A 27,479-nucleotide genomic window follows, 5' to 3' on the forward strand; every position below is an offset into this window, starting at 1 on the left:
ATGACTTTCCCAAGTCCCCTATTTACACTGAGTACTCGCTGTTCAAAGACATACCTAAGAATCATCACACCAAGGTTAACCTGTAAAAAGTGGCCACCCAAATTTAAACAAAGGTGCTAATTATACCCAAATCAGAAATCTACTAGTTCCGAGCCAGGCAAGATGGCCCACACTTGTAATCTCAGTGACTCAGGAGGCTGAGGATGTCAAATCAAGGCCAGCTTCAGTAATTTATCAAGAACCTGGCTCATAATAAAAAACGGCCACATTCAGTAGCACACGCCTGTAATCCCAGCAACTCAGGAAGCTGAGACAGGAAGATCGCAAGTTCAAAGCGAGCCTCAGCAATTTAGTGAGACTGTGTCTCAAAATAAAACAAAGAGACTGGGGTTGTGGCTCAATGATTAAGCACCAAAGGGTTCAATCCTCAGTATCAAAAATAAATAAAAATAAGAAACCGAGGGCTAGGGACATAGCTCAGTGGTAGAACATTCCTGGGTTCAAAAAAAAATCTAGCCTTTACATAAAAGGTCTTCTTCTTTCTTTTATATTTACTACTGAGTGCTTCATGGGTTCAAATAACTTTAATTTAGGACTAGGAAGCATTATTTATAATGCCTTAATAATAAATGTTGATATTTCTGGAATATTTGACTATTTACATAAACAACATCAGTCAAACAATGATTTATTCTATTGAAACTACAACTTAGCCAGGCACAGTGGCACATGCCTATAATCACAGCAGCTTCAGAGGCTGAGGCAGGAGGATCTTGAGTTCAAAGCCAGCCTCAGCAAAAGCGAGACACTAAGCAACAACTCAGAGAATCTGTCTCTAAATAAAATACAAAATAGAGCTGGGGATGTGGCTCAGTGGTTGGGTGCCCTTGAGTTCAATCCCCGGTACAACCCCCCCCCAAAAAATCTACAACTTAATAGATTATCATTACTAGCTTTTTTCTGTCAGCTTTCTTTATTCATAGAGCACCAAGTTATCCCTTCTTTCAGTCAACATTTCTTCCCATGGATCAGAGGGCTGTTCTCAGTAGGCAGGCAACAGGGAGAAGTTCTACAATCTCAATTAACACTTTAATAAGCCCCTGCCAGTCACCTCTAAGCCCCTTAATCCTTATTTTGAAATCCATCAAAAAAATAAAGACAGACAAACTAGCAGCTGTAATGTATTGGGATGACTACTACAAAGTTCTTTATAGCAAAACAGAGGAGGAAGAATAAGGGCAGTGTTAGGGAAAGCTTCTAATACAGCTCAATTCCTGGGCTTAGTTTTGATTATAAAGATCTGATCAGGGGGCTGGGGTCATGGCTCAGCAGCAGAATGCTCACCTCACACATGCTGGGCCCTGGGTTTGATCCTCAGCACCACATAAAAATAAACAAAATAAAGATATTGTGTTCAATATCTTTATTTTTTAATATAAAAGACCTGGTCAGGTAGTAAATATATACGATAGAGTATAAGTCATGAAGAGGAATGAAATTATACAATTTGCTGGTAATGAATGGAATTGGAGACTATCTTGTTAAGTGAAATGTTAAGCCAATCCCAAAAAACCAAAGGCCTAATGTTCTCTCTGATATGTGGATGCTGACTCACAATGGGAGGAGTAGGGAGAAGAGGGAGAGTAGGGAGAAGAGAAAAGGAATGAGAATTGGAAAATAGAAAAGACAGTAGAATGACAGAATAACTTTCATACATTCATATATGAATACATGACCAGTGTATCTCCACATTATGTACAACTACAAAAATGAGAAGTTATATGTACTCCATGTATGTATGATATGTCAAAATACATTCTGCTAGGGGGAGGAAGGATAGTAGAAAGAATCAGACATTATTACCCTACGTACGTATATAACTATACAACTGGTGGGATTCTACAACATATGTAACCAGAAGAACGAGAAATTATACTCCATTATAGATGATGCATCAAAGTGCATTCTACTGTCATGTTAACTAATTAAAACTATTTTTTTAAAAAAATACATTCTCTGTCATGTATAACCAAAAAGACTGGGTTCAATCCCCTGTACCACATAAAAATAATTAAAGATATTGTGTCCAACTAAAAAAATATTAAAAGAAAAAAATCTGGCCTGATAGTTCAAGGGAAAGATACAGGCCAGGGCTGGGGATGTGGCTCAAGCGGTAGCGCGCTCGCCTGGCATGCGTGCGGCCCGGGTTCGATCCTCAGCACCACATACCAACAAGGATGTTGTGTCCACCGAGAACTAAAAAATAAATATTGGAAATTCTCTCTCTCTCTCTCTCTCTTTAAAAATAAAAAAAAAAGAAAGAAAGATACAGGCCAGTTCATTGATAAACATGCCTACCACTATGTCAACTGCTAGAAATAAACACACTGGCCCTAACTTCAAGACACTAGTAATTAATCTTGTTAGCAATTTCCTTCACAGAAAGAATGCTTCAAACCAATGTGATTCTGCAACCTGTACACTCAGAAAAATGAGAAATTATACCCCATTTGATTCAAATATATGATATGTCAAGATCATTATACTGTCATGTGTAACATACATACATACATACATACATAAATAAATAAAAACAATGCTTCAATTTTAGTCTTAAAATTGAGAATCAGGGGCTGGAGTTGTAGCTCAGTGATGGAGCGCTTGCCAAGCATGTGTGAGGCACTGGGTTCAATTCTCAGCACCACATACAAATAAATAAATGTATACTTTAAAAAAAATCAAAAACAAAAAAAGAGAAGGAGAGCAACTCAGGCATGGTGGTGCACACCTGTAATTCCAGTGGCTCAGGAGGCTCAGACAGAAGGATCACAAGTTTAACTTGACAGCCTCAGCAACTTAGCAAGGCCCTGAGCAACTCAGCAAGGCCCAGTCTCTAAATATAAAAAAGGGCTAGGGATGTGGCTTAGTGGTTAAGCACCCCTGGATTCAATCCCTAGTACCAAAGAGAACTAAAAATAAAAATTATTTCACCATGTATACACAAAAAAGTAAATATTGCACGAATTCTATTTATATAAGGTGTGAAAATAGTACAAGCAATCTATGGTGACAAAAGTCAGAATAACTGTGAGGGACAGTATCAACTGGGATAGGAAAGGAAGAAGTGTATTTGGATTCTGGAAATTAATATTTGATTTTGCATGGTGGTTACTTGGGCGCACACCTAAAAATTCATCAAGCCATACAGTAAAATGTGTGCATTTTACTACATGTAAGTAATAAAGGAAGGGGAAGTTGAGTTGGGGGTATGGCTCAGTACTAGAGCACTTGTCTAGCATATGCGAGGCTCTGGGTTCAATCCTCAGTACCACATTAAAAAATAAATGAAATAAAGGTATTGTATCCTACATCTACAATTAAAAAACTATATGTGTGTGTACATATATGTGTGTGTATATATATACACATACATATAAAAGAAGAAAGGGAGAACCTGTGGAGAAGTAGAACATTTCAAGATCAGACTATAATCCTCCACTCCATTTGCAAAGACATGAGTTCAGGGAGAAACCAAATCACAGAAATTACCAGTTTGCCATGCTGAGCTTAGAAAGATTACTTTGGTAAAAATATAAAGAATAGATTGGCAAGGTACAGTCCAAGGTACATATGAAGGTCTAATCTAAGTTGATGACTTTACAGATGGAGAATAGAAGATAAGAAGGTATAAAGAGGTAGTATTGTAAATAAATTAAATATGAAAAAAAGAAGAAAAGTATTTCAATTAATGGCCTGGTTTCTGGCTTGGGCCTGTGTAATTCGTAAAGACATGAAACATATAAGAAAAGTTATAGAAAAATAAGCTGCATTTAGTTTTGGACTCTACTAAAATAATATAAAAAATATGTGGGCTGGGGCTTAGTGGCAGAGAGCTTGCCTAGCATGTGTAAGGCACTGGGTTCGATCCTTAGCACTGCATATAAAAATAAAGGAATGCTGTCCATTTAAACTAAAAAAACAAACTTAAAATATGTTCCATTCAAAATGTAAAACTTTTTTTGTTTTCCCTTGTGATGCTAGGGATGAAACCCAGCGCCCCACACATTAGGCAAGCACTTTTAACACTGAGTTACACCTCCAACTTTGGAACATTTTTCTGTGAGACATTGTTTTCTGCCAAGTGTTCATTCAGGTAATCTCCTATTTCTTTTACTATTTAAATATATTTGCTTGGCAATCTTCTATCAATTTCAATTTGAATCTCTATAGTACCAGTGGTTCCACAAGTCAGCTTTTTGTTTTTGTTTTTGTCTTTGTTTTTGGTGGTGCTGGGGATTGATGCCAGGACCTTGTATATGCTATCAAGTTAGCATCTCTGACAAAGAATAACATCAGTCTATAAACCTCCACTCCACTCAGTGAAAGAGTTCATTTATAGATGCTTGCTAAACTAAAGAATCTCCAAACCAAATTTATTAATCTAACAACTGTTAGAAGGCTCCACAGCTTCCTACCACAGCTGCTCATCAAGAAATTCCAAAACCATATTTAAAGTAGAGCCAAAAATGACAGACATATTGAATGCAACTATTTTTAAAAGTAAAATACATATACAATTATAAGCCTTAAGATACATATGTACATACACACACACACACACACACACACACACACACACCCCTAGTTTCCACTAAATACAACCTAGTTTTTAGAAAAGATTGCTTTGATATCCAATTCACTCCTTCAACAAATGTGAATTGGTAGTTAATATTTGGTATGCACTACACAAGTACTAGGGACATACCAGTTAAGACAGATACATATGTCCTTACCCTCGTGGAGTTTTATAGTCTACTGGTATGTCATGAAAACTGCATTTTGAAACCCCAGTCTCTGATCACTGCAATGAAAACTGTCCTAAGTCTTAAACCAAAATCCAAATGATGGGCTGGGGATGTGGCTCAAGCAGTAACCTGCTCGCCTGGCATATGGGGGAGGGGGGGGGCTGGGTTCCATCCTCAGCACCACATAAAAAAATAAAATAAGGATGTTGTGTCCACCGAAAACTGAAAAATAAATATTAAAAAATTCTCTCTGTTTAAAAAAAAAATCCAAATGACCAGAGACCAAGCATAATGATTATTAAAAGACACTTTCAGAATAATTAACTGATAAAAGAAACAGAAGCTCTTGAAAACAAAAGAGAAGAAAAAAGTAGAGATACAAGAAACTTTACCTTGTGGACACCTTTTCTAAGAAGCTACCAGAAAATGAGCTCCACCAATATGGAATAAATAAAGAGGAAACAAGGGATACAGAAAATGGGATATACAACTTATGACGTATCTGAATATATGGAGAAGACAGAAGCTTTTGAGGTTGAATTATAAAAACAGTTGCAAACAACAAAAAAAGGCAATTATTAAAATAAGGAAATCAGGGCTGGGATTGTGGCTCGGCGGTAGAGCGTTCGCCTAGCATGTGCAAGGTCCTGGGTTCGATCCTCAGCACCACATAAAAATAAATAAATAAAATAAAGATTAAAAAAATAAGGAAATTATGTAGGGAAAAGAAAAATAATCCGGGCTGGGGATGTGGCTCCAGCGGTAGCGCGCTCGCCTGGTGTGCGTGCGGCCCGGGTTCAATCCTCAGCACCACATACAAACAAAGATGTTGTGTCCGCCGATAACTGAAAAATAAATATTGAAATTCTCTCTCTCTCCTCTCTCTCCCCCTCTCTCACTCTCTTTAAAAAAAAAAATAATAATCCTACCATATTAAATGCCTTAGCTTTGAAGAACATTTAAAAAGGTCTAATAATGTAAACACTGACACTAATTTAACCAAAATTATTATATATATGTGTGTGTGTGTGTGTGTGTATACACACACACACACACAAAGGATGAGGTAATGGGAAGACAGGAGGAATATATTTGTATGTTTGGTGAACTGGTAGAACATACAGCTAAATCCTCATGTTCAATAGTTGGAAGCCAATAAATAAGCCTTAAATGGACAAAAGTAGCAGAATAAGCATATTATTTTGAAATATATAAGCAAAGAGCAAACCAAGAAATTTAAAATATTTAAGGCACTGGCTGATGGAGGAAAGGAAAACTGGTGGAGGAGAGAGGAATTAAGGGTATGTACAACTGTTTTCAGTAATAAGCCTTGTATTATTATTTGATTCTAAATTTTGGTCATCTATCACTGTGATAAAAACCAAATGAAGAAAAGAAGTGGGGGAAGCATTAGCCATGAAGTATAAAAGAAAAAGGAGCTAGTAAAAAAAAGAAGAAAAAAGAGGGCCTATGGATGTAGTTCAGTGGTAGTGCTTCCCTAACATGCACAAGGCCCTGAATTTGATCCCCAGCACCATTGGGGGGGGGGGGGGCTTTTTACCCAGTAAGGCAGCCAAGTACTTGTGGCGGCTAGTCCCTATTCCAGCTACTCAGAGGCCAAGGCAGGAGGATCACCTAAGCCCAGGAGTTCAAGGACAATCTGGGAATCAAGGAGATACCCTCTAAGTTAAATGTACTAGGCACAGAGGCACACATCTGACTTGCCAGCAACTCAGGAGACTTGAGGCAATAGGATTAAAAGTTCAAAGCCAGTCCTGGCACCTAAGTAAGAGCCTGTCACAAAATAAAAAGGGATGAAGGGGGGGGCTGGGTTTGTAGCTCAGTTGGTAGAGCGCTCACCTAGCAAGTGTGAGGCACTGGGTTGGATCTTCAGCACCACATAAAAATAAAATAAAGGTATTGTATCCATCTACTATAAAAAATATTTTTTAGGGCTGGGGATGTGGCTCAAGTAGTAGCGCGCTCGCCTAGCATGCATGAGGCACTGGGTTCGATTCTCAGCACCACATAAAAACAAAATAAAGATACCGTGTCCACCTAAAACTAAAAAATAAATATTTTAAAAATATATTTTTTAAAAAAAAGGCTGGAGATATATATAGCTAAGGGGCAAAACACCTCTGGGTTTGATTCCTAGTACCACCAAAAAAAAAAAAAAAAGCACTCTCATGTTCACGTAAGCATAAAAGTTACTTTACTCCCATTCTACTGCCTCAAGTATTTATGTTAGATATCAACTTTTAAATATTTGAAACAAGTCACAACATATAAAGCATATATTATATTTAAGACTAACATATTTTTAACTATTGTTCAAAACTTTTAGCAAAAACTTTTTTAAAGTTGCTGAAAAGGAAAATAATCTGAGACTCATGTTGCTTAGTATATTCAACTCCTGTCTATATTCCATTTTTTAGTCCCAAACTTACAAACATTATACAAGTTTTCTACATCTCTTGACAAATTACACATTTATACATTCCCCCAACCATACAAAATTTATCAAGCATTTAATATACACTAGGCAATCCCAGCTACTCAGGAGGCTTAGGCAGGAGGTTTCAAAGTTCTAGGCCAGCCCAGGCAATTTAGTGAGACCCTGTCTCAAAATAGGAAATTTAAAAAGGGCTTGGAATGTAGTTCAGTAGTAGAGCCCTCCTGGGTTCAATCCCCAGTATTGCAAACAAATAAGCAAGCACTGCACCTATCTTAGTACCAGAGATTCAGCAACACACCTGAAAATAAACATAATAATCATACAGAAAGGCTACAAACTAATATTCACTCAGAATATACAAGAGTGACAGAAGAATACCACTTTATATAAGGTGATAAACAAGACCTCCTCAATGCATCTGAGCTGGGGCATCAGGTATGAAAATAAACTAGATGTGTGAAAATTTGTGAATAGTCTTTCCAAGCTGAAAGCAGCAAATGCAAAGGTGGCAAGCCACAATTATGTTCCAAAAGGAAAAAGAAAGCTAATGTGGCTAGTTTAAAGAAGACAAAAGGGAAATTACTATGATTGAGGTTGGAATTTTAAGCAGGAGCCAAGTAATTTAGGCCTTGTAGACCACTACAAAGATTATATTTTTTTCCCTAACATAATAATAAGCTTTAAAGAAAGGATAGAAGATCTGATTTGGATTATAAGAGCATACTACAGTGTGACATTATAAACCCACTATATGGTCTTAGCAAGAGATGACAGGAGCTGGGACTAGAGTAGAAGCAATGAAGATGAGCAGTAGAAGTTAAAAGACTGCCCCCCAGGGCTGGGTTGTGACACAGTGGTAGAGTGCTGGCCTAGCATGCATGAGGTAGTAGGTTCGCTCCTCAGCACCACATACACGTAAAATAAAGATATTGTGTTCACCTAAAACTAAAAAATAAACATTAACCAAAAAAAAAAAAAAAAAAAAAAGACTGGCCCCCAAAGTAACAAGATCTGGTGACAGATTCAAACTGGAGATAAGGAAATAGGTTAGAGAGTAAAAAACTGAGATGTCTCCAGATTTTTGGCTTAAGCAACTAGGTTGGAATAGTGGTGACATTTACTGTCATGGGTAAGACTAGTGGAGCCCTATCTTGATAGAAGAATCCTTTTCACAAAGGAATTTCTACAGAATCTCATATATTATCAAAAAACAACCACAGTGAATGTTACAAGGCTTTTTCCAAAGGGGTAAGATACTTGAACAACCTAACTTCTTTATAGAAATGAAAGAGAACTATCTCTGTAAAACCTTATTTAGTATACCTTTGCTTTTAATGCAGTCCAGTATCAAGAAACATGTTATAGAAAGGTTTTAAAATATCAATTTTTCCCAAATCTCATTCATAAGATAGTGATGAACTTGAGAATTTCCTAAAATAAAGAGTCTTGGTGGGGCTGGGAATGTGGCTCAAGTGGTAGCGTGTTCGCCTAGCATGCATGAGGCACTGGGTTCAATTCTCAGCACCACATAAAAATAAAATAAAGATATTTAAAAAAAAAAAAGTCTTGGGTTAATGAGTACTAAATCCCTAATAAAGAGGGATGGTAAGAAAAGGCCTTGAATACCCGTCATTTTTGAATAGGTAGGTGTTGAATTTATAAGTTTCTAACTATAATAGTATATTCTCAAAAACACAGTTTTATCAGGCTTTTTTGTCAATAATTAAATATCCATCACTAACCTCCATGAGCTCCCAATTATTAAATGAGAAGAACTTACTGGCATGCAGAAAAGAATTAAATATCTCAATTTAAACACAAATATCATGAGGCTCAAAAGGCAAAAATAGAAACATAAATAAGCCCTCTAAAGAGAAGCTTTGGATACAGTATGAAAATAACTGTCAGTCCCATCCTTGTCTTTTCAGCACCACTACGAGAAAACTAACTTTTAATTAATAAATAAAATCCACCACTGCAGCTGTTTAAAATTAAAACTTCTAATCCAAACTGTCAACCTCAATTTCTACTGCTCAAAAAACAGATTTTCTATAGTCATAGAAATAATACTAATCAGTACCCTAATAATAATAATTACTTTTCTGCAACCAAGTCAAAAATCTTCCAAGTGCCAAAAATCTTCCCTTTCTCCTGTGAAAATATCTGGCTACTGGTTGGGCATCACAATCCCAACTCACTCGAAATTGCACATTTTTATGGAAAGCAACCCTGAGGGTTGCCACTGTAAAGTCTCATTTAAGCACAAAGACAATGAACAACAAAAACAAACAAAAGCTGTCCAGTTTGGTAAGTGGGACTAATAAGCAACTGATGTCATCTCATCCTGCTCATCCCCCAAAATCCAGTGTTCACTGGTGTATTTGTCACTGACTCTCCAAATGTAAAAACTGGAGATTATGAAGAATGGCACCTACCTAACTACATATGAGCAGACCAATTTTAAAAAATCCTCATTTTTCTCCTTTACAAGTAATAAGAACAGGCCAGGATCTATTCTAAATGTTAGAAAGTTATTGGTGAATTTAATAAATTCAGATGAAGAAAAATAAAGGCTTAATGACAGAATAAATAATGCTGTGAAACTCAGTTTTCATTCAGAGGCTGAAATTATGCTAAACTAGCTTAGCTAACATCACAGTAAGTATTAAACTAAGGAAATTATAATGGTAATAATTAGAAACTTGGTGAACAAAATCTTGGTTAGGGAGTCAGTGTTTTAATGCATCCTAGGATTGGTGGATAAGCAAAATAATTTTTCTTTTTTTTTTTTTTTTTTTTTAGTTGTAGGCAGACACAACATCTTTGTTTGTATGTGGGCTGAGGATTGAACCCGGGCCGCATGCATGCCAGGCGAGTGCACTACCGCTTGAGCCACATCTCCAGCCCAATTTTTCTTTTTTTTTTTTAATTTTTTTTTTTAGTTGTAGATGGACAATGCCTTTATTTTGTTTATTTAGTTTTATGTGGTACTGAGGATCGAACAGGGCCTCACCCATGACAGTACCACTGAGCTACAACCCCAGCCCGCAAAATTATTTTTCTAACAGCAAATACAACCACCTATAAGGGACCAGGAAATTCTTTAACCTGTCATTTTTAAGCACATATTATGAAATGAGTACAGCACTAGGGGCACTTCCAAGACAGACACCCAAACCTAACTCTGTATTCCCATAGCATTTCCTTTTAAGGCACTAAGGCACTTAATATACCACATGTTAATCATTTATAAATGACATGCATATAGACTACTTTTAAATAGTTTGTGTCCATTATTAAACATACTCAAATTAGAACTTCAGATCAAAGTTCTAATATTTTACTACCACTATTTATGGAGAGTCTTGTATTTACTTTAAGGTATACATGGAGATCACTGACCCAGGATATATGATGCTAGAGAAAGGGACTTATTCTTATATGTTTCATCTATGCCTAATTCATAACCAGAGTTCAGTAAAAACTTGCTGAATAAATGAGCAAAGGAACAATCAAAATATAAATCCACAATATAACTTTCTGACACACTATAGTTCATCAGCCCACTACTTAGCCCAAAATAAGTGCCAAATTCTAATTAAAGAAGGGGATTAGAAGGGCTGGGGCTCTAGCTCAGTGGCAGAGCCCTTGCCTTGTGAGGCACTAGGTTCAATTCTCAGCACTACATAAAAATAAACAAATAACATAAAAGGATGCTGTCCATCTAAAAAAAAAAAAAAAAAAAAGGAAATTAGAAAAATTTAACCACTATACTTTATTACCACAATTGAAAAGTCAAGAACCATTTAATTCAGAAAGCGTGTACATGCGCGCACTCTTATAATTTTATTTCCAGAGGATAAAAGGAAGGAGAGAACTAGAGAAGATTTTTTTAAGATTTGAGTTCTGAAATGCTAAACAAACTGCAACTCACCTTTCTTTCAATACTTTTTGTTATTTGTATTATGTGGTACAGGGGCACTTTACCACTGAGCCACATCCCCAACCCAGGTGTTGTTTTGTTTTGTGAAATAGGTTCTTGCTAAATTGCTGAAGCCTCAAACTTGTAATCCTCCTGCTTTAGCCTCCCAAGTCACTAGGATTACAATTCTGCATCACTGTGCCCAGCACAATGTTTTTTAATGCTATGTTCCTAGAACTTAAAATATAATTTTAAGAATACACAAGTAGCCAGGAGGATAAGTTTAAGGCCAGTTTGGGAAATTTAGTAAGATTCTGTCTCAAAAAAAGGGGGAGGGTAAGAGATGGGGGAAGTGGGGGTAAGATGTAGTTCAGTGGTAACACACCCCTGGGTTCAATCCCCAGTACTGAAAAAAAAAAAATGCACAAGCTATAAACCAAGCATGATGACAAATCTGGTACTCCCAGATACTTGGGAGGGTATAATAGAAGGATCACAAGTTTGGGGTCAGCCTGGGCAAATCAGCAAGACTCTAGCGCAAACTGAATTTTTCTTAAAAGGGCTGGGATTGTAGTTCAGTGGCAGGGCTCTTGAGGCCCAAGTTCAAGATCCAGTACCCCCGCCCCCAAAAAAGCAACAAACAGATGCAATAAGAGAAGTGAAATGAAGAATATAGCTGCTAAAATTCTCAGCATCAACGAAATACAATAGGCATACTTCTCTAGAAATCGCATGCACTAACAAGAGTCAAGTCTTCCTTTATGCTCTACTCAAGATATGAACCCAAAATAAAAAGCTACCACTTACACATCTCCTTAAAAATGTTTAAAGGTATACTTTCAGACAACATGTTAAGGTTTATGTAACTGACATACAGTCTACCTAAAATAGGTTGCAAATCCAATCTTCCTAATTTCTAGAGCTTCTCAAATGTAAATGAGTCACTAGGCATCCTTTCACTCAGATCCAGAGTTATCTGTCATTAACATAAGACTTCATTTCTAAGGTCCTCTTTGCAAGATAAATTGCCTACAATTCCATGTTTGTTTGTGATAATACTTATTGGAGTGTATTTTTAATGCTATTTAATTATGAACAAGCAATAGTATTCAATCATTTAGTTAGAGCCAAGGGACAAATATTTCAGTAGTTTCATCGAGCTCATTTTTTACTTGTATAATGATTCACATAGTTCACGTTAGAGTAATGTGAAATGACAAATCCTATTTCCCATTCACCTTATACACTATAAACAAATGAAACTAAGTGATGCAGATTTTAGTATTTATGTAGATTATTCAACTGCCAATAAAAGGTTTTCAGATCATTTTTTAGTTTCATCAAAAGCTCTCTAAGTTGAGAGTGGTAGCAGGAAGCCGCTTGGGAGGTTGAGGCAGGAGAATCCTTCAGTTCAGGATATCAAAACAAAAGGGGCTAGGGTTGTGGTTCAGCGGTAGAGTGCAGCGGTAGAGTCCCACATGCGAGGGACCCTGGGTTCAATCCTCAGCACCACGTAAAAAATAAATGAGTGAAATAAAGGTATTGTGAATAAATATTAAAAAAAATAAAAGTGACCCTTTAAAAAAAATTAAAAAGGCCCTGGGGTTGTGGCTCAGCAGTACAGCATTCACCTAATGCCTAGCACGTGTGAGGCGGTGGGTTCAATCCTCAGTACCACACAAGATATTGTGTCCAACTACAACTAAAAAAAATATTTTAAAAAAATCTCTATAAACAACTTCTGTAACCTTTCTGAAAGAAATTCTACATTAAAGTCCCACATTTACTTGAGTAAACAGCACCATATTTAAAAGTTACCTACTTTAAAAAAATAAAAAGAAAAAGGCTCCTTGTTTACATTTAGAAATGCTACTTTGTGGCCCACCAAGGTGGTATATACCTGTAATCCCAGCTAATTCTGAGGATGAGGCAGAAAGATTGAAAATTCTAAACCAGCCTGGGCAATTTAGCAAGACCCTGTCCCAAATTTAAATAAAAAAGAACAGGGATATAGCTGAATGGTAGAGCTTCTCCCTAACATGGACAAGGCCCTGAGTCCAATAACCAGAACTGAAAAAAAAAAAAAGATGATGATGAAATGCTACTTTATCAACTTGTTCTTCTTTTTTGCTTTAATTTTCCTCTATAGCAAAACTGATAAAAAGCATTCAATCTTTACAAATAAGGTTTTAACAAATAATCTGTTCAAATACATGTTTTAAAATTCAACAGAAAAAGGGGCTGGGGGTGGAGCTCAGCAGTACAGTGCTCCTCGCATGCATAAGGCACTGGGTTTGATCCTCAGCACCACATAAAAATTAAAAAATAGATTATATTGTGTCCATCTACAACTAAAAAAATTTTTTTAAATTCAACAGAAACTACATAATAAACAAAAACCTCAGTTAAATAAGTTTAGAATGCATCACTAACTTCGTTTACACTTAAAAATACAGACTTAGTTTTATATAATTAAGCAAGCTACAGTTGGGTAAAACTTAACTTTAGAATTTTTTAATGCCAGGTGCATCAATAGCATTCACACCCTCAAACTTTAGAAACACTTCTGAACCTTAAAGCTGTAAGTCAGTTTGACTGATGTCCTCTTCCATGTAAGCCATTGCCTAATTGAGGCCAGACCTGTCAGGCTCAACAGCATCCCGGAAATGACTAGCCTACTAGAGCTGGAAACACATCAAGAATTTGGAATATTTCTCATATTGAGGCAGGGGGGGAAAAAAAAGTTCAAGTGAGATTGTGCTTAAGAACAATCATTATACTGTTCTGTAGGGGGAAAAAAGATATAAAAGGCATATTTTTTGTTATCGTGTTAAGTCCACAACAAATACATCTAAAATTCTGCATGTTATTATCTTGTGATGGTCCACTGAACTTATCCCTCATATATATATATTCTAATTTTTGAATGCCTTTTAATCTGATTTTTATTTTATATCCTTAGCTACTAAAACCACCTGGAGCATGGCCGGTTTCTTGATTTAGAAACCTGTTAGTAATAATGCCTAGCACCTAATCTGCTTAATGTTCACTTCTTACCAAGAAAATCCATTAAATGTCGTAAAGAAATACAAGGCACACACGTATACACACACTCAAATCCCAGTCATGAAAAATTAAGTCACATTCCGGCCATAAACTGTGCAACAGACACTTCCAGTTAGCGTGTGCTTTAGTGATCATGGACAGCGGTATCAGAGTAAGTGGTAGGGGGTTGGGGCTGTTAACAACACACTGTGTATCAAAGCCAATAGCAGCAGGCCAAGACTGGCAGCAAGGCCAGTGTCTAAAGGGAGCTATACCACAGTATCACAATGCTGGATTTCCGAATGCCATTTAGAGGGTGAGGGGGATTAGACTGGGAATCAAGTGCAGTTAAAAAAAAAAAAAAAACTCAAACGTCTGAAGAGATGAAACCTAAGACAAGGTCTTGTGGCAACACCAGCTGTCCAGTCTCATCTCACCTCAAACACAACTTCATTTCAGGTCCTTCTTATCAAAGTCAGCCGCTCAAGGGTGAGAGATGGCAGGAGTGGATGGCCATAGTTCTCAAAGAGACAGGCAAAGGCCCTTAGAAAAAAGCAGATTCCCCAATAGGAAGGGAGTTCTAGCAGCAAAGAGCGCTTTGCAGCCGCCTCGAGTCTCTCCTTCCAGCCAAAGCTGTTAGGAACGAGCTTAGGATATTGCTGGAGGTTTTTATAAAGGAGTGATATGAAAAAAAAAAATGGCAGTGAAGGATGAAGGGGGCTGCAAGGGTTGGGAGCTACCCAAGAAAAGGGGGAAGAGGAGGTCTTAACTGGACACAGCCAGGATTAACAACGCCACCAGTAAGCACAGGCACTGCCTTGCAAGCCCTGGATACCCCTCTCTCTGGGAAAGCTTCGCCCGTTCCATAAGGTCCCAATTCCCAAACACAGCTTCCCACCCAACCTCTCTCCCCGAGAATATTCCCCCTACCGGCCTCCTCTGCCTTCCGCCTCAGGCGCTCCACGCCCTCAACCTCCTCTCCCTCCCCTGGTCACCCACCCCCCGGGCAGCCCGTCGCCGGCCTCCCTGGGAGCTCGCCCAGACCCCTCCCCCCTCACCTCTCCTCAGCGCCTCCTCGTAGCTGAGGAATCCGATCCGTGACTCCTTGGCGCCCATGCTCCCCTCATCCCCTCGGCCGGGGGTCGGAGCCTGATCTCGCCCCCACCCCCCGCCCGCCTTGTCTTCGGCGTCCTGGGGTGACGGTGTTGGCGTCCCCCGACCCCCTCCTCCCCCAACACTAACAAGTGCGGCTACTGCCCCGGCGGCTCCTCCCGGCCGCCGCCACCGCCTCCATGCCGAATCACGTGACCCGCTCCCACCCCGCCCCCTTCTCTTCCCTCCTACTCCGCCCTTCTCCTCTCTGCTCCCTTCCTTTCCCTCTTCACGCCTTCTTCCCGCCCCTCGGCCCCCCTCCCGCCAGCCCCGCCGAGGGTCACCTGACCCGAGGCCGGGGATTGTTCCGGGTAATGGCCTCCCGGGGCCACACTCCGCCCCGCCCCACGCCAACCGCGCGCAAGGGCGCAAGGGCGGGGCCGCACCACCGCACGTAACGCATCATCGTCTTCCCGCCAATCCCAGGACGCGAGGCCCGAGGGGGCGTCTCCGATGGAGGGAGGGAAGTGACTTCCGGGGCGCTCGGGGACTATCCCCGTCGCCCTCGCGTTCTGGGCTCCACGGCTCGAGCACCGACTGTTGGTGCATCTTCGGCTGCGACCTACTATGGAAGACGGGAGGGATCTTGGGGAGTGGGGGTCTGAGGAGTGCGGTTCGTCAGAGAAAAGAATGGGCAGGCAAAGAACTCCTAACGTTTAGGGGGTTTTTTGACTGGAAGTTGTGAAAGGAAAGAAGACTCTCAAGGCTTTCCTCTGACGAAAGAACTCATTCCCAGTGGGGAGATCCCTAAGGAAAGCAAATCTTGTAACAAAGTGGAGAGCGCGCCTTCCTTTCCGTGTCATCTATCCCGTCCTCCCGCCCAGCTGCCTTGGCTTTCCTTTTACATCCGCAGGTCCGAGCGCTGGTCCCCCACTCCAGCTTCTGGGCTCCGAGCCTGCCCCTCTCTTGTTCTTTGGGAACCGCTCTGCCAAAGGCTTATCCTGCTTCATTGCGAGAGTGCCCTCCTCCAGGAGTGACAGTTCCAGGGTGGAGTGACTTGCAATTTTTTTTTATGGTAAAATATATTGAACGATGTACCATTTTGGTCATTTTCTTGTGAATTCAGTGATATGAAGTGTATTTACATCATGCAGCCGTTAACCTCATCCATCCCTGGGCCTTTTCTTCATCTTGCAGGACTGAAAGTTATATTCCCCTGAACAAATAATTCTCAGTCATCCCCCACACCAGTTCATGGCCACCACTCTCCTTTGTCTCTATTAATGTGACTATGAATGGAACTATATTTCCCCTTTTGTGCCTGACTTATTTCAACTTGGCAATTCCCAGGCTCATCTTGTAGCACATGTCAAACTTTCCCAGGTTTACCATATGCTGCAACAATTCCACTTAAGGATATATACCCCAAAGAATTCAAAGAAAGGAATCTGCACCCATGTTTATGGCAGCGTTATGCACAGTAGCCAAGAGATGAAAACAACGGAAGTGTCATGAATGTGTAGACAAAATGTAACATATAAATACACATATTACAATATAAAGCTTCTGGTTAGGAAACAACATTGAAAAATGACCATCTGGATTAGATTTGACTCAACGTGCCAATTAGGTAATTTAGGGCCAGCAAAAGGATTCTAGTTCCTAAAGCCAACAGATTATTAAATGCCCTGCCAGGGAAAGAAGGTAATATTCTGTTTCTCACCTTTCCTGGCAGACCAGATCAGCAGCGTGGCATTAGTCACAAGGCTGCCCTTTCCAGTTTACTGTGAGGCAGTTAATTTTAAGACCTACCATTAGCTGCATTGCTGAAAGGCCATGAATCAGAGGGTTGGGAATGTATTTCAGAGCCTTTAATTCCCAGGTCATCAGTTCGGTGTAGACAGCCCACAGTCTTCAGACAAAACAACTCAGTCATCTTCAGTCTACACAGTATGGGTGCTGAGTTAGATTATCATAATTAATGGGAAGTGAATCTAGAGGAAAAGTGTAACAAGAGAAAAGACTCCTCCAGAGTTTAGTTACAATGTGCTGGAAGCATTATTACTGCCCTAAACAATCAGTACATAAAAATGACCTTGCTGTATGAAGGATTGACTTGGGTGTTTAGCTACTCAATTGTTGAAGCAACTTATTTTCTCTTGTGACACTCACCCACTTGCAAGGTGAGACTAATATTGGAATTTATCTCATGCGATAATAAATTATTACAAAACACTCAGGAAATAGTAGAGTAAAACTTTATGATGTAAGATTCAGAGTAGTACAAACACTTGGGAACTTTTAAAATTTCATACTTAAGTTTCAGGTCTGGCTTCCTCTAGGGCTATAAAAATTTTCACTCCATCACAGAATCTATCATGGATTAAAAATTGTGAGTTGAGATAGCAAACTAAGAAATGCTTTTTTTCTCCTTTGTCTAAGTTAAATTAAGCATATTATTAAAGGCAGTGAGGCAGGTAGTTTTATCTGATGGGAATTTAAGATGTTAGGCTAGGATCAAAATCTGCATTTTGATTTGTATGACACAGAATCAGGAATCTAATGTTAAACATTCCTTTATAACTTAAAATTGATACAGTACTTAAGTTTGATGATGTAGAAAATCTAAAGTCTACTTGTCATGCTAAAAAGAATTCTATTAATCATTTAGTTTGTTCAGTTTCACTTAATCCATAGAAGAGTTGGCTGGACACCTCACTTGGAGCATTCGGTTGTACTTAGGAAACCATCGCTTTAACTATAATTACATGCCTGTGAAAGGGTTGTGCATACAAAGATTTAAAGCATGGCAGATTGCTATGTAATTTCTACTTCCAGTTGGGCAACCTAAATGACAGTGTTCCTCAGTTTATGCTCCCAGAGAAATGACATAAGAATAGGACAGTCCTTTTAGAACTTGCCAAAGAAGCTTAGCCAAGCTAGAGATAGGGAAGCCAATAGAGTAAAGAAGCGTGGAATGGCACCTGATCTCTGTATAATTTTTTGTTTGGTTTTTGAATTGGAGATTGAACGCAGGGACACTCAACCACTGAACCAATTTTGTATTTTTATTTAGAGACAGGGTCTGAGTTGCTTAGCACCTCGTTTTTGCTAAGATTGGCTTTGAACTCACAATCCTCCTGAAGCCTCCTGAGCCACTGGAATTACAGGCATGCACCACTACACCTGGCCTGCCCTATGTATAACTTGATTGCTGCAACATGAGGCCAACACTCTATCAAAGTGTGACTATACAGTAAGAGAACTAATTTTCCAGTATTAGGGACTTGTTACCTTATAATGGTACATAATGAAGATGTAGTCTCTTAATGTTTTTATTTGCGCTGAAGAATGTTGACTTGCCAGGTGCAGTGGCATATACTTGTAATCCCAGTTACTATGGAATCTAAAGCCAGAGAGTCACAAGTTTGAGGCAATTTAGTGGGATGCTGTCTTTAAAAAATATATTTTAAAGGACTAGGGATAGAGCTCATTCGTAGAGTGCCCCTGGGTTCAATCCTAAGTATCACAAAACAATAACTTCAAACTATTTTTATGCAAATAATACATGCTCATTTAAAAAATTTCCATCAGTAGACAAGTGTGTATTATATAAAAGATCTCATAGAGGTAAGTCTATCATTCCAATTTTCATGACTACACTTATGATATTTTCCATGCATATAAAATATACAAATGTACTTCCTTTTTAACATACTTTTTCATGGTCTATATATACTCATCTAAAGTTCCTTTATTTCACTCACCTGTATATCATAACTGCTTTTTATGTAAATCTACCTTATTCTTTATCATATGTATATTATGCATTTTACAGTCATCTATTGAATATTAGATTGTTTCAATGTTAAAGTATTACATTCTAGACAAATAATATCTTTAATAAATACCCTGCAATAACTATCCTTGTTTCATATGTAAGTCTATCTAGAAACAGACTTTCCAGAAGTAAAATTGCATCCCCAGCCCTCACCTTTAAACCTTTTGATAGATGTTGCCAAGTTGCTTGCCTAAAAAGTGGGACCAATTGTATTCTAATAAAGAGTATCTTCAACCACACCAGGCAACCTCATCTTGTGTGGTGCCAGCTGCATCCCAGAGACACAATGGTGTAAACACACCAAACAGATTTGGCCATGTTGCTCACCTGGTCACAAGGGCTGCTTTCGACTCTGAAAAAGTGGGTACTGTCACCATCAATGACCCCTTATTGACATCAACTATATAGTCTACATGTTCCAGTATGATTCCACTCAGAGCAAGTTCAATGACACAGTCAAGTCTGAGAACAGGAAGCTTGTCATCAATGGAAACTCCATCTTCATCTTCCAGGAGCAAGATTCTATCAACATCGAATGGGGTGATGCTGGTACTGAATATGCTGTGGAGTCCACTGGGGTCGTTAGTACATGGAGAAGGCTTGGGTTCATTTGAAGGGCAGTGCCAAATGGCCATCATCTCTGCCCCTTCTGTGATGCCCCTTTGTTTTTGACAGGTGTAAACCATGAGAAGTATGACTCCCTCAAGATCAGTAGCAATTAATTCTGTGCCACTAACTTCTTAGCCACCTGACCATGGTCATCCAAAACAGTTTTGGCCTTGTAGAGGGACTCTTGATCACCGTCCATACCATTGCTGCCACTCAGACCATGGATGGCCCTCTGGGAAACTGGGGTGTGATGGCTATTACCGTGCCCAGAACATAGCTGAGTCTATCAGAGCTACCAATGCTTTGAGCAAGGTCATCCCTGAACCGAATAGGAAGCTTACCAGAATACCTTCCATGTGCCCACCCACAATGTGTCAGAATTTAATCTGACCTACAGTCTGAGAAAGCTGCCAATTACAATGACATCAAGAAGGTGGGGAAGCAAGCATCAGAGGGCCTACTCAAGGGGCCTAGGTTGTCTCCCATGACAGTAACAATGACACCTAATCTTTTACTTCAGATGCTGGGGATGACCTTGCCTTCAATGACCACTTTGTAAAGCTCATTTCTTGGTATGACAATAAATTTGGCTATGGCAACAGGGTGCTGGACTTTATGGTCCACATGGCCTCCAAGGAGTAAGAGCCTCTGGACCAGCCACCCCAGCAAGAACACAAGAAAGAGAGAGGCCTTTAGCTATTAGGGAGTCCCTGCCCCTAATCCAGTTCCCCAAAACACTGAGAATTTGCCCTTCTCCCAGTTTCTATCCCAGACCCCCTAAAGAAGGGAAAGGCCTAAGGGAGCCCAAGTCCACACTGCACCCGCCCCCCAAAAAAGAGTATCTCAGCAAGCCAATTTTGCTTCATGCTTACTAACATTAACACCAATTTAAGCAAAATTTTTTATATTACCCTTTACCTACCTTTACCCTTTATCCTACTAACAAAGAATTGAACTCCTGCTTTTCTAGACATGCAGTTCATTTTCAGTTTAAACCCGGACAAATATTAGAATAATGACTAAAGATAAATCATTCTCTGAATCGCAATTAAAAACATTACTACTTTCTTTTTAAAATTGGCAACATTTCAATAGGGCTCATTCCCTAAAAGCTTAAGATTCAAAAGACTCTTAAACTAAAACTAAGAATAGGAAAGAAGTAAGAACCTTTAACATATACCTACTATAGAGGTTCTCTTTTCCTGTTTTACCGCAACCTATGCTTAGCAAACAATTTACACTGCCCACTAATCCTATGAGTAATTTTTTTTTTTTGGTAGGACGGTGAACCCTCAGTCCTCTACCACTGAGCTACACTCACAGCTCCACCACCACCTCCCCAGCCACCCCCCTTTTTTTTTGAGACAGGATCTCACTAAATTGCCCAGGCTGGCCTCAAATGCAATTTTGTAATCCATAATCCTCCTGCCTCAGCCTCTCAAGTAAGTAGGATTACAGGCATACCTGGCTAAACATTTAATCTTTGTAACATTCCCTTATACTGGAAAGAGCGGAGGAAGAGAGGCAAGGAAGGACCAAAAAAAAAAAAAAAAAAAAAAAAGACTAAAACTCCTATATTGCCTTGCCTATGCACAAGTATTTAATAGTAATTGTGGTATTTTGTTTAATGTTTTATACTTTAATTTTATTTATCATTCTTTATATGTTGCTGAGGATCAAACCCAGTGCTTCACACATGCAAGGGAAGCACTGTACCTCTGAGCTACAAACACAACCCCATAATTTAAAAACTCTTAGGGATTTACAGCAGAAGTGAGGATGGGGCAGGGGCTAGAATTGTGGCTCAGAGGTTAAGTGCTCACCTAGCAGGTGCAAGGCCCTGGGTTTGATCCTCAGCACCACATAAAAATAAATAAATAAAATAAAGATATTGTGTCCAACTACAACTAAAAAAAAAGTAAATATTAAAAAAAAAGAAGTGAGGATGGGGCAAATCATTAGTCTGTAAAGGAATTAGGAAATGAAGCTAATATATAACATGTGATTTGTATCTTAGGTAGAGGCAAAACATTTTGCTTGGTGTCACTGATCCAACAACTACCGTCTTTGAAAATCCTAATTTCTTCCAAATGAATTTAAAAGCTATAAAATAGCATTTGCACGCGCACACACACACACACACACACACACACACAAATGTTGGCAACTCTGTTCAGTCACTGGTACTCTGGCAGCAGGGGTATCTGATGTGGGTTTTTAAAAAAGGGAAGGAAATTCATATAAAAAAGAAGAAGTTAGCAAGTCCCTCACACCTATTTAACATTCTCCCATTGTTCTAACATTTAGTATAAATATTGGAAATAGCTCATCTTTGTGTGTGTGTGTGTGTGTGTGTTGCTGCAGACTGAACCCAAGCCTTGTTCATACTAGGCAAATTCACTACCACTGAGCCACATCTCTAGCCCTCATCTTAATTATTTTATTATTTTTTTTTCCATCTTAATTATTTTAAAAACACTTTCCGTGTGCTAATCTCTAGTGAATACAAATAAAGTTTTTAAAAAAATCTCTGGGAAGTACTATGATCAAGACAAATGTATTATGGGAATCAATAATAGGGAGAAATATTAGGCCAACCTGAAGGAGTCGGGTGAGGGAGGGAAGCCAGGGGAATGTGAGTTTTGAAGAATAAATATGAAATTAGCTGTTCATTCATGCCAACAAATACAAAGCATGTACACTATGTTCTAGGCACTCTTTAGTGAAAATGCACTTTTATGTAATTTACATTCTAGTAGAAAAAGGATGACCAAAAAAAGTAAAAAAAAAAAAAATAATAATAATGGTAAGTCATAGATATTGCATAGAAAATTCAATGTTCTATGGAGAAAAATTGCAGAGGAGGGGGACAGGAAGTGCTAAGATGAAGGTTACCATCCAGAATGGTCGGGGGTGGGGAGGTAATATTTAGCCAAAAATCTGAAGGAGAAGATGGAGCAATCATTGTGGATATCCAAGGAAAATTGTCCTAGGCACTAAGGTGGAAGACTTCCTGGCTGGTGTGAGGACCAGCAAAGAAGCAAGTATGATTGCAGAGTGAGGAAAGGGAGTGGGGCAAATCCTCCTTAAAGACTTTGGCAGGCTGGGGTGTGGCTCAGTGGTAGAGTGCTTGCCTAGAATGTGTGAGGCACTGGGTTCGATTCTCAGCACCACATATAAATAAATGAATAGAATAAAGGTCATCAACAACTAAATATGTATGCATATATATTTAAGATTTTTTTTTAATGGAGAAGAGATTTGTCATACTTTTGTGTGTGAGTATGTGTGTGGTGCTGGGTGTCAAACACAAGGCTCATATATGGTAGGTAAGTGCTCTTCCCCTGAACTATGTCCCCAGCACTGACATACTTTTTTGTGTGTGTGGTGCTGGGGATTGAATCCAGGGCCTTGTGCATTGACATACATTTTTTTATTTATTATTTTTTAGTTTAGTTAGACACATTATCTTTATTTCATTATTATGTGGTGCTGAGGATCGAACCCAGGGCTTCACATGTGCTAGGCGAGCGCTCTACCGCTGAGCCACAATCCCAGCCCTGACATACATTTTAACTGCTGTGTTAAAAATAGACGGAAGTGAGAGGAAAAGGGACAAATAGGAGACTAGTTGGGAAGCTATTGCAGTAATTCAGGCAAGGAGGTTTAAACTGTGAGAAGCTGGTTTCCAGATATTATTTTGAAAGAAGAGTAAACAGGACTTGTTGAGAATATTGAAGGATGACTCCAAAGTTGATAACCTAAGAAAATAGAAGGATAAAAATGCATTCACTAAGATGAGGCAGACATTAGGAAGAGAAAGTTTATGAGTCAAGAGTCAAGACCAGGAACTCAGGTTTGGATCTGTTACTTTTTTTTTTTTTTTTTTTGTATCAGGGATCCAAACCAGGGGCACTTAACCACAGATCCACATCACCAGCCCAGTTTTGTTGTTGTTGTTTGTTTTTAATTTTTTTAAATTTTAAATGAACACACAATATCTTTGTTTATTAATTAATTTTTTCATGTGGTGCTGAGATTGAACCAGCACCCCTCACACATGCTAGGCAAGCTCTCTGCCACTGAACTACATCCCCTACCAGCCCCCCTTTTTTTTTTTTTAATTTTGAGACAAGTTCTCACTAAGTTGCTTAAGGCCTTGCTAAATTGCTGAGTCTGGCTTTGAGCTTGGATCTGTTATATTTGAGATGCCTATTAGACATCCAAGTGGAGACACTGAATAGAAAATTAGATATTTCAGTCTGAAGTTAGAAAAATCCGGCTGGAGGTACAAATGAAGAAGTCATTAGCAATTGGTGGTATTTAAAGCTGTCTGACTGGATGAGATCTCCAAGGGTGTGATCCTCTTCCAAGGTAATTGGAATTTCCAAAATGAGAAGTTCAAGGAGATGGAGGATGAGCAAGCTGACTGAGAAGGCAAAGTCTGAAAGGCAGGAAGCAAAGAAGGTGAGAGGGCAGCCAGGCATGGAGGTGCAAACCTGTAATCCCAGCCACTAAAGAGGCAGAGACAGGAGAAGCGCAAGTTCTAAGCCAGCCTGGGCTTTTTATTTTTAGTGAGATCCTGTCTCAAAAAATAAAAAGGTTTGGGAATGTAGCTGAGTGGTAGAGTGCCCCTGGGTTTAATAATCCCCAGTACCAAAAAAGAGGAGGTCTTGCCAAGAAAAAGAGAAAGGAGAGACAGACAGACAGACATGTGAGTAAAGGCACAGAAACATAAAATAGAACTCAGATAAGAAGCTTAGCCTCATCAGAAACACCTTTTCTACCAAGAAAATCAAAGCTAGCTGGGCTGAGGCTGGGGCTCAGTGGTGAAGCACCTGAATTACATCCTTAGCACCACATAAAAATAAATAAATATATTGTGTCCATCTACAACTAAAAATAAGTAAATAAATAAACAGCTACCAAAACAACTGAAAAATCAGAATCTATTATTAACCAACAAAAAAGTATTCCCTACTTTTAACACTTGGTAAGAATCATAAGCAGTTAAGCAGCTGAAGAATGCTTTCAGGTAGACTAAGAGTTTTCTTCGATTTTGTTTTGTTTTGTTTGTCGAATTTCTTGATCTCTGAGTTATAAATGGGTAATACTTGACGGAAGTTCTAGGCAGCCTAAAATTTGTTCTAACAGAACAAGATACCTAGGCTTACTTGAATTCCAGGCCTAAGACAGATCACACCTTTTGTAACAAATGCCTGAGAGACATATCATCTCAAGAAGCAAGGGTTTCAACTCCTGGCAGAGGTATGTGTTCCTATTGATGACAGTGACAATAAAATTGGGACTGAGATCAGAAATTGTCACCTGAATGAAAACATTGAGGAAGGATCATTACACTGAGCTTTTAGTGTCTTCTTATTCAACACTGACTCTCCTGTTACAGCAGAGATCAGATGTTAAAATTACCTTTCCAGGTTGTTTTACCAATACTTCTTGTATCCATCCATTAAGTAATCCAGGTGAGCCTGAAGAAAATGAAGCCATTGGAACAGCACAGGGGCATTTAGGAGCTGAATTGGGAATTCCCATGGGAGAGGATCCTTCAGAAGAAATGAAGAGGACTTCATTACAGGGCTCAATCTGATGGCATCCAGAGTGAATATGAAATTGATTACATTCTGTTTGTTAGGAAGCACATAACTATGAATCCAGATGCCAACAGATTTAACCCTATTATTATGTGTCAAAGGGAGGACTAGAAGAACTTCCTAAAAAAGCAGCCAATGGTGAAACTAAAATAACTCCATGGTTTCAAATTATGGTAGTATCTTTCTTTAAATGGTGGGAAAATGAAATCATTCAAATCATTTTATTGACAAGAAAATATAGAGAATGTGAATGTGTAGATAAATGATTACCTCCAAAAAATGTCTATTTAGTGAGTTTAGAATGTTTTTGTCTATTTGTTTTGTGGTATTAGGAACTGAATACAGGGAGCTACACCACTGAGACAGGGTCTCACTAAGTAGCCCAGGCTAGCCTCAAATTTGCAATCCTCCTGCCTCAGCCTCCTATCTCTCTAGAATTACAGGTGTGCGCCATTGCATGAGGCTGTTTTAAATTTGCACCCCCTTACAAGTAAAAAGAATAAGAAAAAAAATTCAAGCCCCCTTTAGGATGACTTTTATATGATACATTGATACTTTACAGCAAGAATTTGTGTGGTGCCGGGTCCAGTGGGACATACCTGTAATCCCAGAGGCTAAGAAGCCTGAGATAGGAGGATCTCGAGTTCAAAGCCAGCCTCAGCAACAGCAAGGCACTAAGCAACTCAGAGAGACCCTGTCTGTAAATAAAATACAAAATAGGGCTAGGGATGTGGCTCAGTGGTCAAGTGCCCCTGAGTTCAATCCCAGTACCCCAAAATAATAATAATAATAATAATAATAATAATAATAATAATAATAATAAATTGTGTGAAAAGAACAACTGACCGAATTTTATATCACACCCTCATATACATGTACAGGTGTTTGTAAAATGTATGGAACATTATTGTAAAAAGAGAGATAGAAAATAAAATTTAATTTAGCTGGGCATAATGGCAAACAACAGTAATCCCAGTGACTGGGGGGCCAGGCTGGGAAACAGCAAGACCCTGTCTCCAAAATAGAATAAAATAAAAGGGGATGGGGATATATCTTAGAGGTAGAGCATGCCTGGGTTCAATCAATCCCCAACACCCCCCCCCAAAATAAAACTTAAATTTAACCTGCCAAAAAAAAGAAAAAAATTTTTATGTGATAACTAAGGGTTGAAAGTAAGTTTCTTTTTATACATGAACTTCAGCATAGTTCAGATGTTACTCAGAAGAGACTGGTAGGGCCCAAATTTTTGTGTACATTAGGGGATAAGATTAACAACCCAGTCCAACCCAATTCAACAAGAATCTCAGGAAGCAGCCAGTGGATGCTTAGATTTTCCCTGAAAATTCATAAAGAAAGGGTTTAAATATTATCAATGATACAAACACTCCCCTAATTAGTAGCTTAGACTACATGCCAGTGTCATGAGCAATCTTTCTAAAAAGGGGTGCTAAATTATCCCAAATCATCTAATTTCTATGGGTATGGGGGAAAAATGGACAGAGTTAAATTCTAGTTAATAGATTATAGTATGCATTTATTTACTACACCTCATCTTGCATTGTAGAAATACTAATATAAGAATCTTTCATTCTAACAGTTATCTCTCAAAGGGGGAAGACTGACAGATGACCAGTATTTTCTCCATCCTCAGTACTGTCATTAATCTCTTGTTCTTCTGAAATAGCCAAAGCACTAATCAAAATCACATTCTAATAGAAAAATCTTTGTTTACCCAAGGGAGTGCAGCTGTACTACTGTCTGTGATTCCGAGTCATCAATGCTGCATAAGGAATTACCTCCAAGGGGCTGGGGCTGGGGCTCAGTGGTAGCACACTTAACTGGCATGTGTGAGGTACTGGGTTCAATTCTCAGCACTGTATATAAATAAATAAAATAAAAAGGTTTATCAACAACTAAAAAAGTTAAAAAAAAAAGTGGAACCAACCCCAATGCCCCTCAATAGATGAATGGATAAAAAAATGTGGCATTTATACACAATGGAGTACTACACAGCACTAAAAAATGACAAAATCATGGAATTTGCAGGGAAATGGATAGCATTAGAGCAGATTATGCTAAGTGAAGCTAGCCAATC

The 27,479-nt window shown here is 38.9% G+C and overlaps 1 protein-coding gene and 2 pseudogenes across 5 annotated transcripts in view; 2 read left to right on the forward strand and 1 right to left on the reverse strand.

Annotated features, from left to right (window-relative positions):
- The window catches only part of USP32 (ubiquitin specific peptidase 32), a 174,166-nt gene extending 158,668 nt beyond the window's left edge, over window positions 1-15,498 (reverse strand). For 2 of the 3 annotated variants that reach the window (XM_081272303.1, XM_081272302.1), the window contains exon 1: window positions 15,289-15,498. In XM_081272303.1, coding sequence (XP_081128429.1) covers window positions 15,289-15,346 — 58 coding nt within the window. In that variant the 5' untranslated portion in view covers window positions 15,347-15,498. The remainder of the gene's footprint in view (window positions 1-15,288) is intronic. The other variant, XM_081272304.1, reaches the window with a different exon arrangement.
- Window positions 15,499-15,522: 24 nt separating this feature from the next.
- On the forward strand, window positions 15,523-20,414 carry LOC308635481 (glyceraldehyde-3-phosphate dehydrogenase-like; annotated as a pseudogene). Its single transcript has 3 exons — window positions 15,523-15,534; window positions 15,651-15,995; window positions 19,387-20,414. The product of its transcript is annotated as a glyceraldehyde-3-phosphate dehydrogenase-like (transcript).
- A 3,774-nt stretch (window positions 20,415-24,188) lies between these two features.
- LOC308635482 (isopentenyl-diphosphate Delta-isomerase 1-like) lies at window positions 24,189-25,625 on the forward strand (annotated as a pseudogene). Its single transcript has 2 exons — window positions 24,189-24,239; window positions 24,999-25,625. The product of its transcript is annotated as an isopentenyl-diphosphate Delta-isomerase 1-like (transcript).
- The last annotated feature ends 1,854 nt before the right edge of the window (window positions 25,626-27,479 follow it).

Source organism: Spermophilus citellus (assembly GCF_964194105.1).
Source record: "Spermophilus citellus genome assembly, chromosome: 17".
Classification (NCBI taxonomy): Eukaryota; Metazoa; Chordata; class Mammalia; order Rodentia; family Sciuridae; genus Spermophilus; species Spermophilus citellus.